Below are 17,795 nucleotides of genomic sequence, written 5' to 3'. Positions count from 1 at the left end.
GGGGGCGGGAAGGGCGCGTGCGCGGCCGGTGGCGGCGGCGGGTGAAGGGAAGCGGCCGGGGGAGGACGGCGGTGGTGGATGGAATCCGATCGGATCGGATCGGATCGGATCGGTCTGTCGTGTCCTTCCCCCGCTCTGTCCGTCCCCGCGGGGATGGCTGCCGCGCCCTCAGGCGCGCCGCGGGCGCCCCTCGCTCCGGGGCCGAGCTCCTGCGGGCCGCCCGGTTATGCGCTGACGTGGTGTCTTCGTTTCTCTGTAGGTGAAAATGGAGCGCAGGCTCCGAAGTGTCAGCGAAACGGGGTGTTTGTGGTGATCGAGGAGTCTTTGCCCTCTTAGGAAGAGAATTTATCTCCAGGAGCTGTTGAGCAATGTAAGTTTGACAGATTTCTTCATTTTTCTTTCGGTCTCTGAGGGAATCTCTGAAATACACCCTCTTCCTTTGTCCTTTCATTTCTAATTTCTCCCTAGGCCCTTCATCCCCTCTTCATCTTTTGCTCTTCAACTGCTAAAAGGTTTTTTTTGTTCTTAAGTTTCTCACTTTTTCAGCCTTTTTCAGTGCCTGGACCATCAGTGTTGTTTCTCAACCTTAGTTTTGACTGTGGTGTTTCTAAAGTGGATTTGAGGCAAAAAATTTACCGTATGCATCAAAATACTGCATGATTATGGCAGATTTCAGAAGCATGAATACCTCTGTGATGTGTCCTTTGATGCTTATTCCTTTTGCCTGTATGGACGCAGTGTCTGCAGTAGGTGTTGAGAAGGGTGAGGAGCATCGTGGTCCATGAACATGAGTGACAAGCTGGCCATGGCCATGGTCCTGCTGCAGAGCCCACACCAGAAAATCCTAGTCCTTAGAAACCACCTGAGCACATGTCCAGGGCCATATGCCTCTTAGGCACAGTTTGCTGCTTAGTAATTCCTCTTTTAAAAGAAAATATAGGCAGGGTGCCTTCCTAGCAATCACCAACTGCATGAAGTTCAACAAGACAAAGTGCCGTATTTTGCACCTGAGACACAGCAACCCTGGCTGTACAGACAAACTGGAGGACGAGGTGCTGGAGAGCAGCTCTGCGGAGAAGGATGTGGGCGTTCTGGTTGATGGCAAGTTGAACATGAGCCAACAGTGTCCCTGGAGCCAAGAGGGACCCGTGTCCTGGTGCATCCAGCACAGCACGGTCAGCCAGGCAGGGAGGGGATTGTCCCGCTCTGCTCTGCGCTGGGGCAGCCTCACCTGGAGCATTCACTGCGTGCAGGGCTGGGGACACAGGATAAAAAGGAGATAAAGCTACTGGAGAGTGTCCAGAAGAGGCTACGAAGTTGGTGAAGGGTTTGGAGGGGAAGCCGTGTGAGGAGCGGCTGAAGTCCCTGGGTTTGTTCAGCCTGGAGAAGAGGAGACTGAGGGCAGAGCTCATGGGGCTGCAGCTTCCTCAGCAGGGGAGCAGGAGGGGCAGGGCTGAGCCCTTCTCTCTGGTGACAGTGACAGAACCCCAGGGAATGGCAGGAAGATGTGCTGGGGAGGGTCAGTTGGACATGAGGAAAAGGTTCTTCACCCAGAGGGTGCTGGACACTGGAACAGGCTCCCCAGGGAGGTGTCCTGGCCCCAAGCCTGACAGTGTTCAAGAAGAGACTGGACAACGTCCTCAGACACACGGTGTGACCTGTGGGGTTGTCCTGTGCAGGGATAGGAGTTGGACTCGGTGATCCTGTGGGTCCCTTCCAACTCGGGACATTTATGATTCTAGGAGTCTAACTAAGGTGGCTGCCATGTAACACCTCTCCTCCTGTTTAAATTTATCTTAAACCTTAACTAAAATTTCATTCTGGGGTAGATACTTTGTGTCATTTAACTGTTTGGAATATTGACTTAATCCTGCGTTGAAGCTAAGCATAAATTACTAATTTTAACCATATTGTTTGTTTCAGCAATTTTTAGTGCTGTATGCATTTTGGTGTGTTGCACTATATTTCTGTGTTTAAAATGCTCTCTCTGCAGGTACAGTAGGATATTAACAATGTTTTGAGTTCAATATATCCTTTTATAAGAACTGACGCTATGTCCTTTTTAGTTAATAGCCACAATGTCAAATAAGGAGGTGAAGGCAGTATTAAAGAGTGCCAGAGAAGCAATACGAAATAAAGAATATAAGGAAGCCTTAAAACATTGCAAGGTAATTAATTTTTTACTTGGAAGGTAATATTTTTTTGCACATTTTGTTTGCTGTGCCTACACCCCTACAGCTGTATGGTAATGCGGAGTGTGGAGTACCTTATTGTCCTAAGAGCTGAGATTGATTTTTCAAATTTAACTTCATTGATCGTTCACGTTAGTTGCCCACACATTAACTTTTATTCCCATTCCTTTTGGGTTTGCTTATATGTGACAATAAGAATATTAAGTCTAGAATGATAGAGATAAAAATCCTTGACAAGAGGTCTTTAATTGCTGAGCTGCAGATATGGTTACTGGCAGAAGAGTTCGGATATGGAGCATTTTCTGGTATGAAAAGCTGAAGTTATTAATCTTAGCCTTTTCCTAAAAATTTAACTTCTCAACTTCTAATGTTACCATACGGAATAACCCACCAAACTGTAAGGATAAAATCAATGCATTTCATTCATCAGTTTCACTTAAAATTGTGTATTTCTAGGCAGTCTTGAAGCAAGAAAAAAATAACTACAATGCCTGGGTATTTATTGGCCTGGCAGCTGCTGAGTTAGACCAGCCTGATCAGGCCAAAGGAGCATATAAAAAGGCTATTGAACTTGAACCAAACCAGTTACTGGCATGGCAGGTATGTGAATGTCAAGATTCACTTTTTCTTTCCCTGAAAAGTGTCACTATGGAGTTAAATATGGGAACAAAGCAGCACTGGGATTTGCATCATGTTTTCTTGAGGCCGTTAGTTCTACTGAAGTTTTGGAGTGGCTGAGGTTCAAATTATTTGTGGGTCCAAAGCGAAGCTGTGGGTGGCTGTGTGTGTACAGCAGGGTGAACTTTAGTTTCAGTATATTTAATTTTGTGTTTCTTGTGCAGACCAGATAGCAGTGAAATATGCGAGGGGTAACATGAATACAGTAAATTCATCCATGCTTAGGGATTTCCATGCTTGTAGCTCAAGAAACATTTGATAATGCTTCTCTCATAGGAGAAAAAATGTTTTACCTAGTAACTTCTTTTTCCAGCACTGAGGGGCTTGTTACTGAATTATGTTGTTGTTACTTAAAAACAACAGTATACATTAAAAATAGCTGTGTGCTGGGTGGTGTGCGCATGACAACCTGTAACAGTATTTATTTACAATATGTGGTTGTGTTATTTGGAGACTTCTGAAGCATAAGATTGCATGTTAAATCTGTCTCCAGTACCATCAATTGATATTTTTCCAATTTAGTAAAGTTCTTAGTATTTTCAATACAAATACATTTTAAAGTATAACTGTTGGTGTCTGATTTCAAGGTATATTGAAATTTCCTCAGTTTTGCAATCATATTCTGGATTTCTGTTACTGTACAAGACAGTATGATACTTGGGTACAGATCTTTTATCATATGACTTTGTGTGATTTGTATACTGTCTATTATGCAAACAAGATTTTGTAATATATACAAGTTTCAAATACTTGTTGGTGTTAGTTAAGAAAGTGAGGAAAGCTTTTAATTTAAAATAAGTAGATTTACAAGGCTGTACAGAAGTATCAATGTAGATACTGCTCAGAGATTTCTTCATGACATCACTGAAGGCAATAGAATAATTTTTATAGGCAGAACTTGCACTGTTTGCATAACATCTAACTGCTGACATCAAATCTTACTTATTTTTAATATTTTTTTTTTCAAAAGGGATTAGCAAATTTATATGAGAAACCCAACCAAACAGATGTCAAAGGAGACTTAGCAGATGTTTACCGAAAGCTCTTAGAACTCTATGAAAGGTAAAGGAAATTCAATTCCATAATTCAGTCTTAAGATTTCTAACTCCATGAATGCCATTGCTGATACAGAGGATAGGATTTTTTTTTTTTAAAGCCTTGTCACAACAGTGGGTTGTGACACAGCTTTAACAGCAGTTGTTACTCACATTTTCTGTGCCTGTATAAGGTTTCTTGATCCTGTCTCTTTTGATAGCAGAAACACTCTTGTAATAATTGTACTTGAGGTTAGTAGTTTAGAGAATTCTGTGTTGTCCTGTGTCCTCTGTCTAAACTCACTGCCTTTAAGCATTTAACTCTGATAGTTCACTGTCTGCATTCATAAGTAGATTTATTTTTATCTGCTTTAAGATCACAGGTTATATGTCATCCGATTCTTCTAGGTACCGTTCTAAACAAATCTGACTCTCAGCTGTTACTGTAACTGACTGGAGTGTTCAACTTGTTTCCTTAATCTGAAAATTGTTCAAAAAGAAAAGTACAGTGGCTTGAAGTATTTTTAATTTTTTTTTTTTACTCAGAGCAGCAACGAGTAAAACTTTTAGGGCGATCTGTAGTATTTATTCTAAATATTTGTTTGGCAACTGAACCTACTAAAATTATTTGTCAGAACTTGAAAAACATTATACTATTTTATAGAAAACTTAGCTTGTTTGTGTCAGATTTTCTTCCTTCCTCCCTTCTAGTGGTGACAAGCAAAAATGGTATGATGTGTGTAACAAGCTTGTGGACCTGTATCATCAAGAGAAGAAATATTTAAAGGTAGGTTGACTACTTTCTCTCTTCTAAGAAATTTCCCTTTGATCAAAAGTAACTACTCTTCATCAAGGAATCCCCAATTTTTTGGGCTGCAGACTAGTCGGGGTCCCTTTGTGGACAACTGCTAGCAATAAATTATTGTAACTATATTCCTTTTTTTTCCATTGTGTAACAGACTTGGATGCAATCCGTTAAACTGCCAAAACTTGGCAAAGGATGTTAGTATACAGGCTGAAAGAGTGGAACATCATTTTTCTGTTTTATTTCCAGAAGTCAAGCATGATCCCAAATGCACATTTACTTGTACGTGCGAGTCAGGTGTCCTTTGCCTGGCTTGGCGAGCTCTAGGTGTCTGATTAGCCCTTCACTGGTGTGGTGATCCCTTCCTAGACTGTCCTCATATTTCATGCCAGGGGGAGGGTGGAATTTGTAAATAACCTGAACTCGATTGCCTGTGGCTGATTGCCCTTGTACACGACAGACAGGGACCTGCTGGAGAGGGGCCAGAGGAGCCACAGAAATGATCTGAGGCTGGAAGAGCTCTGCTGGAAGGACAGGCTGAGAGAGTTAGGGTGTTCAGCTGGAGAAGAGAAGCTCCAGGGAGACCTTAGTGTGGCCTCTCAGTGCTTAAAAGGGGCCGATCAGAAAGATGGGGACAGAGTTTTGAGCAGGGCCTGTTGTGACAGGGCAAGGGGTTGATCGTTTTAAACTAAAGGAGGGAGATTCAGGCTGGACGTGAGGAAGAAGTTGTTGGCCCTGAGGGTGGTGAGAGCCTGTCCCAGGTTGGCCAGAGAGGTGGTGGATGAACCATCCCTGGAGACATCCCAGGCCAGGCTGGACGGGGCTCTGAGCAACCTGAGCTGGTGAAGATGTCCCTGCTCATGGCAGGGGTGGCACTGGGGGAGCTGGGAGGGCCCATGCCAACCCAAACATTTTGTGAGTCTGTGATTCTGTGTTTTGCATTCCATGCACTATGATAAGGACCTGTAAAGCTGCTTCAGGGCAACCCAAGCTTCAGCCCAGCGAGCACTCCCAGAGTCCCTGTCAGCGTCATCACTGCGAAGTAGTTGTGGCTCTTGTTGCTTACCACGAGGTGGAGCTGTTAAATGCTGGAAGGATTTGACAGAAACATTGCTTATAGTCTCTTTATTAATGTTAAAGGATGCATATTTTTGTAGTTAAGCTGTTTACTCTTCCTTTGAAAGGGTTTCTTTCTTACAACATGGTGGATGGTCTTACTCATGACATCTTCTCCCCGTTCCTCCAACAATGGAAAATGAAAAATTTTACATATCGCTTAGCATCAGGCTCACAACTATTAATTAGCTCCAAAGCATCTTTGTATACCCATTTCTGAAACTAAATTCAATGTTAATAGTTCAGCATATGAAAGCCGACTTGCTCTATATGTAACAGGAAACTGCAAGTTAGGCTGCGGGGTCCTGTTTTCTCTTTTTCAGTTTTGTTGATTTTTCCACTCTGGAATGTCAACATGTACTGCTGCTGTTCTTGTGTTTCTGTTCAAAATGCTGTAGATCCAACCAGATTTCCCTTTTTTCTTCAGAGCTTATCAGAGGACTGTTTAGGTCTATTTTTACTGTTGATTTCCTCCAGGAGCCAGAGTCAGAATTCACACTCTTGGTGTTGCCTCCTTTATTTACTGTGCCTTGTAAGGTAGACAGGTCCCTGTCAATGCTTTGGGATTTTTGTTTGCTTTAATCAGAAAGCAGGTAAATCTGGGTCATTACTTTAACAGTTACTTTGTTGTCTCCCCTAATGTGGTGGAGTTGCCAGTAATTGGAAAGCTTGTATCCAGTTCTTTAAAAAGTGGCAACATGTTTTGTTTGTTTCCTCTTGACAGGTGGCTGAAACATGGCAGAAACTAATCCAAATGAAACAGGAGGAAGGTGCAGAAAAAGCAGAGCTTCATCAGCTTTGGAAGAAGATGATCCAGTTACTGAAAGACAGTACACAGACCCAGGATAATAAGACTGAGCAGTCGGTAATGTTTATCCCTCCTCATCTAGATACATACATATGCACAGTGCAGCCAGACTTGAAATGAAGCCTTAAAACCCCTACAAATCTTGCAACTTCATGTCTCGTTAATCTTCAGCAGTACTAAACTTCTCAGGAAAAGGTGGGTGATTTTAACTTCTGACAGAAACGGTGAGGCTGCAGCTGCCTGAGGTGGGCCTTATGTGGAATAAGCACCTAAATCCAAGCATTCTTCCTGGAACTCCCTCATTAACTTTCTCCTAAATTCTGCAGGAGTCCCAGTTTGCACTGTAGCACAGTTCTACCTCTGCATGTTATGAGAAGCATCACTCATAGGCTTTCACAGAGTCTAGAATGTAGGCATTATTCAAAACAAGAAACTTCCCGAAAGGGTGAGAGAAATGTTAGCACTGTTTTCCTTTTGTACATAGTGCTTATCCTAGATATCATTGTTTGGATTCAAATTTTCCTTTCTCCTGTAGATTTTAAGCTCTCACTTTTTGGGAGAATGTCAAAACTAATTGGAGCAAACAGAAAGATAATGAATTACACTAGTCCTGTGTTCTCTATGGCCAGAGTTAATTTTGTTTTGTGTGGCTTGTCTGATCTTGCAAGATGAACCACCTTCAGCGTGAAGGATGGAAATCACCGATCTGGTTGATAGCAGTGCTCCAGAAAGGTAGAAAATAGAAACTGAAATAATTTCAGACGGCAGAAAATTGTATCTGGATCTCTACTTTTTGAGAAGGCAAATGCCTTATGTTAAGAGCTGTTATAGAAAAGAGGTGCTGTAGGCCATACTACTTGCCTTTTTGGGGACAAGAAGTTTCAAAAAGAAAAAAGTTACAAAAATATCAGGAATAGGTTTCACATGCAAATCTACAGTTCAGTTTACTGCAGTTTTGAGTACAGCAGCTGAACCTAGAAGGATGTGGCATTGAAGGCACCCTCCTATTTAGTGTTTTGCTTGTGACAAGCTGTGGGCAACTTTTTGTTTAGCATGCTTATTGGTGGTGCAGACTCTGTGGTACCTGTGTTCTCCAATGTATAAGGAGTCAAGAAATAGAGGACTAGATTTCTATACGAGAGCAAAGGGGAAGGCTGACAGCTAATCCTAGAGGGCAGTAACCTAGATTTTGTGCTACCAAGTCCTTCTTTGAATTTGGATCAGGTTTGAAGAAGAGTCTGTGTTCTTACAAATTTCACCTTCCTTGTACCCATCTTATGTTACGAAACAGTGTATTACTGCTTCATCTTGTAGCAGACAGTTAATGTGCTTTGGATTCTATTTTAGTACTGCTTTGTTATAAGGGACTTTGTGACTTTCTCTGTTCACAGTACTAGTGTAAATTTAATCGGTAGGATCCAGATAATAAGATGTAAATATCCACTTAACTATGGAAGGGCTGGAAGGCAGGTGCTGTGAGCAGCAGCTGAGGCCTCTGGGTTTGTCTAGTTTGGAGCAAAAGAGGCTGAGGGGCGACCTCACGGCTCTCTGCAGCTTCCTGAGGAGGGGACATGGAGAGGGAGGTGCCGAGCTCTTTTCCCTGGGACCCAGTGGCAGGACATGTGGGAATGGCTCAAAGCTGCAACAGGGGAGGTTCACACTGGGCACGAGGAAGTGTTTCTTTACTGAGAGGGTGGCCAAACCCTGGAACGGACTTCCTGGAGAGGTGGTTGATGGCCCAAGCCTGCCAGTGGTTGAGAGACATTTGGTCAGTGTCCCTAAAAACATGATTTAACTTTCGGTCAGCCTTGGGGTGGTCAGGCAGGTGAACTAGATGGTTGTTGTAGGTCCCTTCTAATTATTTCTTATTTCAGCTTTTGACTGCATTTGAACATGCGGTGAACTCTGCTGACCCTGTTCCTGGTGAAGACCACCAGAATCTTTACAAGGACTTTATTCAGTGCTTGTCAAAAGTAAGGTTATGTTAACCTATCTGCTTCAGTGAAGAGATGTAATATTCCTTATCTAATAATTCACACAAATAACTTTTTTTTTTTCCTTTCAAGTTTCCTCACGAATCAGCTAGATTGGAAAAGGCCTGTAATGATATGATGGCTTTGTATCCTTCTGCGAGTTATCCTTTAGAAGTACTTTGCTTGCACTTTGTTCAGTCAGGTGAGTAGGATGGATTTAGGTATTTTTGGGGCTAAAGTTATTTGTTCCATAGTTAGTTTTGTTACAATCTTTTTACAAGTTTTTACCCTTCATAACCCAATACAAGTGCACTGTTCACTTTTATGCTATATTTGTGCCTGTCCAGAAACACAGTGTTTGGTCCTATGATTTGCCGTTTCTTAGCTCTGTAACTGAGTGGTGACTGTAAATTGGCAAAAAATGTCTCCATGTTAGGTCCAACTCTGTCAATGTGCAAAGTTGCAAAAAAAAAAAGGCCTTAAAAACTCGGAAGCAGCCTCTCTGCGTAAATGAAGTTTACCTTCTTAAGCTTGGGAGAGAGAGTGGAGAATGTTAACCAGTGCTCTACGGCTGAGGGTGGGCTACACTTAAGTTATTATTGACATAGAAAATCTCTTTTGGCAAAAAGACCCAAACATTTGTGATACTTTCTTCAAAAGAATGCATGGTGAATAGGGAATAAACAGATCTGTTTAGATATATGCTCTAAGTAGAAAACGAGAATCAGCGAGGGGAACAAAAATACCATGGTATGTTCAATAGTGCAAGGATCTGAAAGTATACAATTGGTATTTTTGGTAGTTCATGAAAAACATTACAATAGTGTTGGGCGTTTTCTCAGCATTATCAAAGATAACTACTAAATTTTGATCTTTCATTTTATTGTTTAATGCGTCAGAAGTTGATTTTATTTATTTTTGAAACAAGGAAAGAAAATCGGGGAAAAAACCCCAGTCTGATTTATATAAAGAGAAATAACTTTCAGCTTAAATAGAAGAATGCCTTTTCCAGTTTTGACAGTAGGCTTCATGTAACAGTGTATCGACATAAAACAGGAGAGAATTTTTCACTTTGATTGAAAAAGGATGAAGATAAATGAGGCCTAGACTCTTATTTCCACAGGAGGATGCTTTACAGTTGAAACATGCAGAAACTAATTTTCAAAGGAAAAGGAGCATCCGGTTGGCACAGTTCTTATATACCAATGCTCTGACAACATCTCACCATCCCACAGCCATCTTGGGGTGGGGAGGATGGTGCTTCAGTTTTACTGAGGCTGTTTGTTTTTATCTGAGCCATTCCAACCGTGTCATAGTCCTTCATGCCCCAAACTTGTGGGCTTGTAACTCAGATGCACTATTAGTCACCTTTACCACATGCAAATCATAGGCAACCCTTATGTCAAAGGAGTCCTTATTTTTTTAAAGAAAATATTTGTTCCAAGACTGTTGCTGCAGGTCACAACAGTTGCTTTAAGCAAGAACTGCCAAGTCTACAATCACTGCTAAACACAATCATAAAGAGCTAGTGGCATCAGTTAAAATTAAGCTAAGATAGTAAATTATGTGGTTTCAAAGCAAGACTGTTTCAGCAGGCCTATCCCAGCAAATTCATAGGTACACAAGACCTACTGTGGAAGGAAATGGTTTTGTGGCAGATTTTGACATGTTGACATTTAGCTGGGCTTACATGAAAGCCCATGAAGGAATTAGTTTCTATTCATAAGGAAATATACCTGTAGTAGTTTAACACAAGTGGTTAAAAATTCAGGTTTCAGACTGACAGTTTATTTTCTTTGGTGGTAACTGGGTACCTAGATTACTGTGTGTTTTTCAAGTTTTGGGGGTGGAGGGTTTTGGGGATGGAGGGTGGTAAGTATGTAGTACCTTTAGAAAAAAGTTAAGTAAATTAATTTGTTACTTTGAGCTCAAAGGGTGAGGCTCATATTTATGTATATAAGATGTGCTGTTACATTTTTTTAAAATCCAAATCTCTATAAAATGGTTTGTTTGTGTTTTTTTTTTTTCTTTTTTCTGAAAGCAGGTACTTTGTCAGAAGAGGCCCTGCAGTATATTTCTAAGCTTTTGGAGATGGACGCAAGTAGTGGTCCAGGCATCATTGGTTTTGGTGTAAAATGCCTCCAAGAAAAGAAATACAAGGAGGCTATTAATAGTCTTACTGAAGGTAAATGTGTAATATGAGCTGTAAATAGTCTATAACTTGAATACCAACTGGTTTATGCTGAACATTTTTGAAATCTTATACTTGCATAGTAGTTTGCCCATTCTAAGACCATCTGGATTTTAAAAGACTACTCAACAATTTATCTGATTGGGCATTGAAATGCTTCAACATATAGCTTTAAGTATAACATCTCTGAAGTCTGGTCATTGCTGCCATAGTCAGCTCTGTAGGATTTTATTGTGATCAACTTCAGACTTTTAAAATCTGAGTGTTATTGGGGAAATACCTAGATGAAGCAGTAGTTACAGCAATACCAATTAATGAAGGAATGTGGAATTTATAAAGTAATATATAATGCAGCTTCTTTAATCTAGTCACTGCATTTCTATATCTGAACACAGGTGACTTCCCTTTAAAGTTATGTCATTTTATGGCCTCTTTAACACTTACATTGGGTGAACATTTATATTGGGTCTATAAAGGGAAATATCAGTGGATTTTTTTTTTTTTTACAGTAGCCAGATTTGCTGAAGAGTTGGCTTACTAATCTGTAATTATCTTGCTTGTATTGAAATGGCAAAGCTCTTCAAAAATTATTCATAAGTATACTAGTGGGAAGATAGGACTCTTCTAATCGCATGGTGTTGGGTGTGGAAAATTCAAAGCAACTTACTAACAAAGCTGGGTAAATAAACATTTGGGTTCTATACGCAATCATGAGTGTCAGCCTATGCTGTGATACCCTGCATCCTTTCTCCCAGGTTTAGAATAAGATTGTTTCTGAAATTGTATTTCAAGATATTCTACAATATTCTGCGGTAGCTTATCCACAGTGGAAAAACATGTCTTGCCTAAAATCCAAAATAAACATTTCAGGTGCTTAAGAGGAAAAAGTCTTCCGTGGAAAGTGAATTCTTCTAGCTCAAATGGTCATTGGATGTTTTGACAACACATACATCCTGGTTTTGGCAAAAGAGACATCTCTCAAATTATTTTATTTATTTATTTTCACTTTTACATGCAATACTCAGCTCATGAAGGGGAGAACACAAAGGATAAGGCAGTTGGTATCGCTAGAAATTTATAAAGCTTGGAAATAATGTCTCCTCCAGTAAGCCAAATGTTTGCATCTTAGGCATTGAAGCTTCAAGGCATTATTTAGTAGTTTTATATATATACATATATATAATCTCAGAAGAATCAAATTCATTTTTATTACTGAATCTCTACTTAAGGCAAGTTTATCAGGAAGTTTCAGTGAAACACTCTTGCCATCATTTTTTTACTGTCTTGAAGTTCTATTGGCTTTTTTCTGATTTCTAAGGGAAACTTTATAAAGCAATCTACAGGCTGCTGATGTTAATGTCTGGTCAAAGTGAAGGGCTTTTTTCTTTTAGAAACCAAAATGCACCTTAAACTAGTGTTGTATATTTCCTCACTTCTTTTTCCCCTTTTTATTTTCTGTATATGTAATCTTATACGCAAAATTAAGCCTAACGGAAGCTTACCTACCTCTTAGTCTTTGCCTTACTGCATGAAGGCCCGTATGTCTAAAACAGCTTAAAATAAGACTCAAAGAAAAAAATAACTGCAAGTCTTATTATCTGATTGATAATGTGTTTGGCATTATATGGCAGTACAGCATCTGCCAGCTACAGTGTCTTTGCAGCCTTTTTTTATTGCTTTTTTTAAACTCTTACTAGGTTTGCAGAAGACTAGCCAGTGTCCAGCAGCATGGCATTATCTGGCAGAGGCACAGATGAAAATTCACAAACACAGGGATGCTGTCCAGTCCTGCAATCAAGGTAACTGTCTGCTAATTGTAAAAGCAACTTCAGGGCTTCACTGCTTTATGTAATTCAGCCAGTGTACCCTTTGCGTGGTAGGTCTGAGTTAGCAGCAGTCAGTCCTTTGATTTTTGCAGTCTCACAGGTTGTGCTGGTGTCCCCTGCTTCTCTTGGTTTATGACAGCTGAAAAGCACCTTGTGCTGCTTAGTCTCAGGAAAAGAGAAATTATTTGGCTGATTAGAACCAGAAAGCTGTCTGATGGTTAATATTTAAAAGATTTGCATGTTCTGATGTGCTTCTTCAGCTGCTGGTTGACCAACTCTGCCAAACAGCAGAGAATTGCCTGAAACCACAACAGCAGGTGTCACAAATTTTCAGTATCATAGACTTCATATTTAGACTTAAAAGATAAGATTTTAGTCAAGTTAACATAAAACGCAGAAATGTTGCATAGTACAAGTACATCTTAAGAAACCTCAGTGTAAATCTTCATCCATGCAAGCTGGGAATGAGGGCAGTTCCTATGATCTAGTGATGCGTATCAAATAGAGCCATTATCTGATGGGTATAATTGAAGGGACCAGCCAAAGTGGACTTTTTTCTGACAGGGACAAATGCAATGAAAAACTTCTCAATAAAGACTTGAAGAGGTAAAAGTATGCAGACCTGGCTAAATAGTCATGGGAAATTATTAAAAGCAAGAGGAAGTACTTGCCAGCGAAGGAGATTCAAAAGGCCTATAAGCTTTGGTGGAGGAAATGTGAAAACAGAACAAAGTAGGTAAAAAGAAATGTGTTGCAGAAAGAATGAAAATGACATGTTGTTTTCCCATCTGTGTTCAGTGTGGAAGAGCTCAAGGTGACTTCTACACCATGTACACCATGACCCTTTTCAGGGAATTCATCAAACAACTTGTCTGGTTACAGAATTAATAGAAGTTGCTACAAAACAAGACAAGTAAAACTAATATCAAGGAACTATGAGATATTGACCTAGAAGGTGACTAAGAAACATAAAGATGAAATTGCTGAAGTACTGAGTGGTTTATGTAACTGCTTGCTTAAACTGTCTTGGCACCCAAATGCTTGAAGGTAGATACTGTGACCCTGACCTTTAAAAAGGGTTTTAGGAAAGATCAAGCAAACCACCAACAAGTCTGATATGTGTAGTGGTTAGATTAGTTGACGCTGAAAGAACAGAATTAGGAAATTTATGTAGAAATGTTATTCTGGAGGATAGCCAGCATGGCTTTTGTGAAGTAAAGTTGGTTTTTTAGAACTTCTTGAAGGAGTTTATGAGCACATGGGTGAAGGAGTTGTGATATAGTCTACTCTGATTTCCAGATTGTAACTGATGTCTTACAAGACTGTTAAAGAAACTGAGCAGCCTTGGTTTAATAAGTAGTGTTGTAGCATTGAGTGGTTTTGTCAGTTTTAAATAAGTTAAAAGCTAGGGCACAGTATAGTAATGATGGTTATTTTCAGTCTGGAATGTCTCCCTGACACTTTCACTGGTACCTGTGTTGTTCATCCTCTTTTCTAGTCCTTTATGAATATTGAGTAATAAGGTTATAATGTTTGCTGCCATTCAAAGTAGGCTGAAAAACTCTAAAATGAGATTACCAGAGTGGGTAACTAGGTGTTAAAATAATTAATAAAATTCCATAGTCGTAAGTGAAAAATCATGCAGTTGTGGGAAGAAATGTTCTCATGAAGCTATCCTCCAGTCTTGTTGAAGTAGATACCAAAAAATTCTTCATTTTTTTTCTTTCCTCTTCCGTTCTTTACAAGCAGGTCAAATATTAGGAATTATGGGGAAAGGGACAGTTAGTGAAACAGGGCACCCACATCTATTTGCTTTAAGAACTTTAGCGGCATGGTGAATTTTGTGTGCAGTTTTGATACCCATCTGCTCCTTCTCAAAATAATAGTAGAAGTTAATAGACTACTAAAAAGGATGATAAAATATATGGACAATGCAGCATATCAGAACAAGTAAATAGTCTGTAAAGTCCTTTTCCAACCTGGAGAAGAGATGATTTTGAAATCTGTGAATGAAGATCAAGGGATTTGTTTTCCTATGCAAGGTCTGTTTAGTACCAAATGCAACTAAAAGCTGGTAGGCTCAGAACAAACAAAATGAGGGTTTTTTTTTTTTCTCAATGTTAGGCGTAAATTAAGCCTTGCAGGAACTTTCCCTGAGTCCAAAGAAAGTGTGAAGTCTGAGAGAATTTTGGAGAAGGATTGCTTTATGCTTGGCCTGTTTTACTGACTGTATCAAGTCAGAAAAAAGTTCATTGTATGTGAACATAAAGATAGCTAATTGAGTTATTCAGAAAGTTCCTGGCTTTGGAGAATGCTGAAGCTCAACAGAGATGCCCTCATTCTCTGGGGCGAGATTATACTGTATATTGGAGAAGTAATCAATACTGCCTAAAAAAGTACAAAGTTACCTTTGCACAGGCACAGAGTTAAATCCCGCATTTCACTAATATTTTTTTCTCTAAACACTGAAGTGTAAAGCAACTGTTTTATTGAAAGGTCACTGTTTCTTCAGAACATAGACCGGAAAAATGTAGCATTCCAATTATAAGGCCAGCAGCTAGAAAGCAATCAGTCTTGCCACATGTCTGAAAGGACCTTTCTTAGATTGATTTAACTTTTAAACGTGAATGGATAGAAATTTTACAGACCAATTCCTTCAGCATGGGGGAGAGCAGTCAAAAAAATGTTCCATTAAGTGGTGTTCTATTAGACTGAAAAATTGTAATTAACAAGATTTTAAAAATATCAGGAACAGTGGTGCTCTTTGTTGTTCCTTTTTCTACTTTTGCTTGACAAAACTTTTCTCTTGTCAACAGCTCTTGAGGCTCTTGGAACTCCTGAGGGTCCCAGTCTTCAGTGGAAGAACCTTATCCTTCGGTTGAAAGCAGAGGCTTTGATTAAAATAGCTGATGCTGATGCTGCAGAAGAAGCCATTAAAGCACTTGAGCAGGTATTTTCATTGACTAACATGTATATTTTTTCTTATTTTATTTTTAAAAGTGCTCTCATCTTTCTGTACTAAAAGCTCAAGCTGTATGTTTGTACCTTTGCCTCCTTTTTACATTCTGTGTGGTTTAGATAACACTTGCCAATTACAGTGTAACACACTGTTCTTCTCTGTTTTTCAGCTTTTGCTACAACTCTTTTTCACTCAAAATTCTAATCTTAGAAGCCATCACTTTTGACCTAGTCTGGTCTTGCTCAGTGCTGCTGCATTCTTGCTAGTTCTATGGCTGTTGTTCATCTTAATTTGGATTATTATTCTAATCCTACTCCCCCTGTCCTTCATTCACTTGTTATTAGTCGTGAACAAGGGCATATTGCTTTACGATTGAATGGTTAAACTTTAAGCAGAATTTGCTTCCCTTGTTTTTTGTCTCACAGTTTCATTCTTCACTGTTTAGACTTCTGTACCTTTGTTCTTAAGTTCTGTGATCTCCTACCTTCGTCAAAATTATTCTGAAGCTTCCCAAGGGTATTCTGTCTAAATGTTTTCTTGTCTTTATGCAGTCTGCCTGATTTTGACACTCTTGTTTTCTTCATCTGGGGAGAGAATAACCTGGTCATGCCCGTTATTTGTTTTTCTAGATCGTGGATGCAAGCAGTGATCCGGTAGTTTTAGCTGTCAGAGGTCAGGCTTATCTAAACAAAGGTTTATTGGATCAAGCTTCCAAGGTTAGTGCTGTATTTTCATTCCTGTAAGCTAAGTGGAATTCTTGGTTTCATAGACAAAATAACTAGGGAAAAATTGCATCCTTTTGCAGATCTCACAAGAGCTTCTGTTGTCCCACCCTGATCTCGCCGAGTCCCATGCTCTAGAGGGTTTCATCCATTACTCCCAGAAGAACTATGAACAGGCAGAAAGAAGGTAGATTTATTTTTTTCTTTCCTCTAACAGGGAAAGGTCAGGGAGAATAGAATATACTGTTCTGCAGATCTTGAGAGTTTGTCTGATCTGAGCTCTGTTCCTTTTATTTAGTTTCTTAAATGCTATTGAAAGAAAGGCTGAAACTGCAGAGTATCATCAGTACCTGGGACTCACATACTGGTTCATGAGTGATGAGACAAAGAAAGACAAAGGAAAAGCACTCACTCAGTTCTTGAAGGTAAAGGCTGCTTTAAGTATTCATGTAGAATTAGTGTGAGAAACCAAATACAGAAAATAACACTGACTGAAATGGCAGACTTGAATACTCTGCTTGTTACCATTCACAACTCTTCAGACCCTGTAAATTGTGCAAAAAGGCATTGCAGGGAGCTGTGCAGTTACCTGGAATCTCCCTGCTTTTGTTTTCCTCTTCTCACCTAATTCTTGAGGCCTTTGATTTAGCTGAATGTAGTGGTGATTCTCATGATCTTTTCCCCTTGAGGGCTATGAAGTCAATGTCTCTGGATGACCAGTGTAGATACTTGAAAACATTTTGAAATCGAGAGGGCAAAATTCAAATTGGAAAAAAAAGTGAGGAAGGAAAAAATATGAGAATGGCGTTAGAGTTTCAATGTCTGTCCAGGGAAGTAAGTCCGCAAAGCTCCACAATTAATATACTTTCCCTGACCTTTGGGGTTTGGTGGTTCTGGCTTTTTCTCTGAACATACTTAAGAATGTGAATCCAAAGATATAGTCTGACATCTGTATTGGGAACATGGAAATATACAAAATAAGACTCTGGACATTGTAAACTCACAATATAACTTTATGATAGGCGTTGGCAACTCAAATAATTGCCTACTGTTTTCACTTCAATAACAGCAGAATGTACTGGAGAATGTAGTTGAAGTGAACAATACTTTTGGTTCTAAACCATTTTATGTGAGCTTTTGTTTTTATTGTTATCAAAGCTGTTTTCTGCTGCTTGGGGGTTGTGGGTGTCCTAAGTATAAACAAATCTGCCAAGTGTATCTAAAAAGAAACTTAAACTTCAGAAAAGACTGAAGTTAATTGTGGTGTAATAAGGTAAGAGTGTGAGCATAAGGATTGAAATAGAGTAGGATATTAAAATGATGGGATGCAGCAAGGAATTGTTTTCTCCTAGCACAAGTAACTTGTTGGTACTTCATGTGCAAAATGCTTTGTTTCACAAGGTTTGTAGCAGTTTCTGCAAATATTTAAAGGTCATGTAATCTCTGAAATCTTAAAATATGTTTGACTACTCAGATATGTTGCAGAAGGAG

General features: G+C 39.7%; 1 protein-coding gene across 3 annotated transcripts in view; it reads left to right on the top strand.

Moving 5' to 3' along the window:
* The first annotated feature begins 28 nt into the window (after positions 1–28).
* The window catches only part of SKIC3 (SKI3 subunit of superkiller complex), a 51,372-nt gene continuing 33,605 nt past the window's right edge, over positions 29–17,795 (top strand). For all 3 annotated transcript variants that reach the window (XM_065656290.1, XM_065656291.1, XM_065656289.1), the window contains exons 1-15: positions 29–112; positions 260–370; positions 2,067–2,168; positions 2,649–2,792; positions 3,841–3,932; positions 4,616–4,691; positions 6,550–6,690; positions 8,508–8,606; positions 8,700–8,808; positions 10,651–10,791; positions 12,495–12,596; positions 15,440–15,573; positions 16,212–16,298; positions 16,388–16,491; positions 16,603–16,729. In XM_065656290.1, the coding sequence (XP_065512362.1) occupies positions 2,079–2,168; positions 2,649–2,792; positions 3,841–3,932; positions 4,616–4,691; positions 6,550–6,690; positions 8,508–8,606; positions 8,700–8,808; positions 10,651–10,791; positions 12,495–12,596; positions 15,440–15,573; positions 16,212–16,298; positions 16,388–16,491; positions 16,603–16,729 (1,446 nt within the window). In that variant the 5' untranslated portion in view covers positions 29–112; positions 260–370; positions 2,067–2,078. The remainder of the gene's footprint in view (positions 113–259; positions 371–2,066; positions 2,169–2,648; positions 2,793–3,840; positions 3,933–4,615; positions 4,692–6,549; positions 6,691–8,507; positions 8,607–8,699; positions 8,809–10,650; positions 10,792–12,494; positions 12,597–15,439; positions 15,574–16,211; positions 16,299–16,387; positions 16,492–16,602; positions 16,730–17,795) is intronic.

The sequence above is a fragment of the Caloenas nicobarica genome, chromosome Z, assembly GCF_036013445.1.
Source record: "Caloenas nicobarica isolate bCalNic1 chromosome Z, bCalNic1.hap1, whole genome shotgun sequence".
Taxonomy (NCBI): domain Eukaryota; kingdom Metazoa; phylum Chordata; class Aves; order Columbiformes; family Columbidae; genus Caloenas; species Caloenas nicobarica.
The sequence above is the reverse complement of the archived record's forward strand: the minus strand, read 5'-3'. Positions and strand labels throughout refer to the sequence as shown.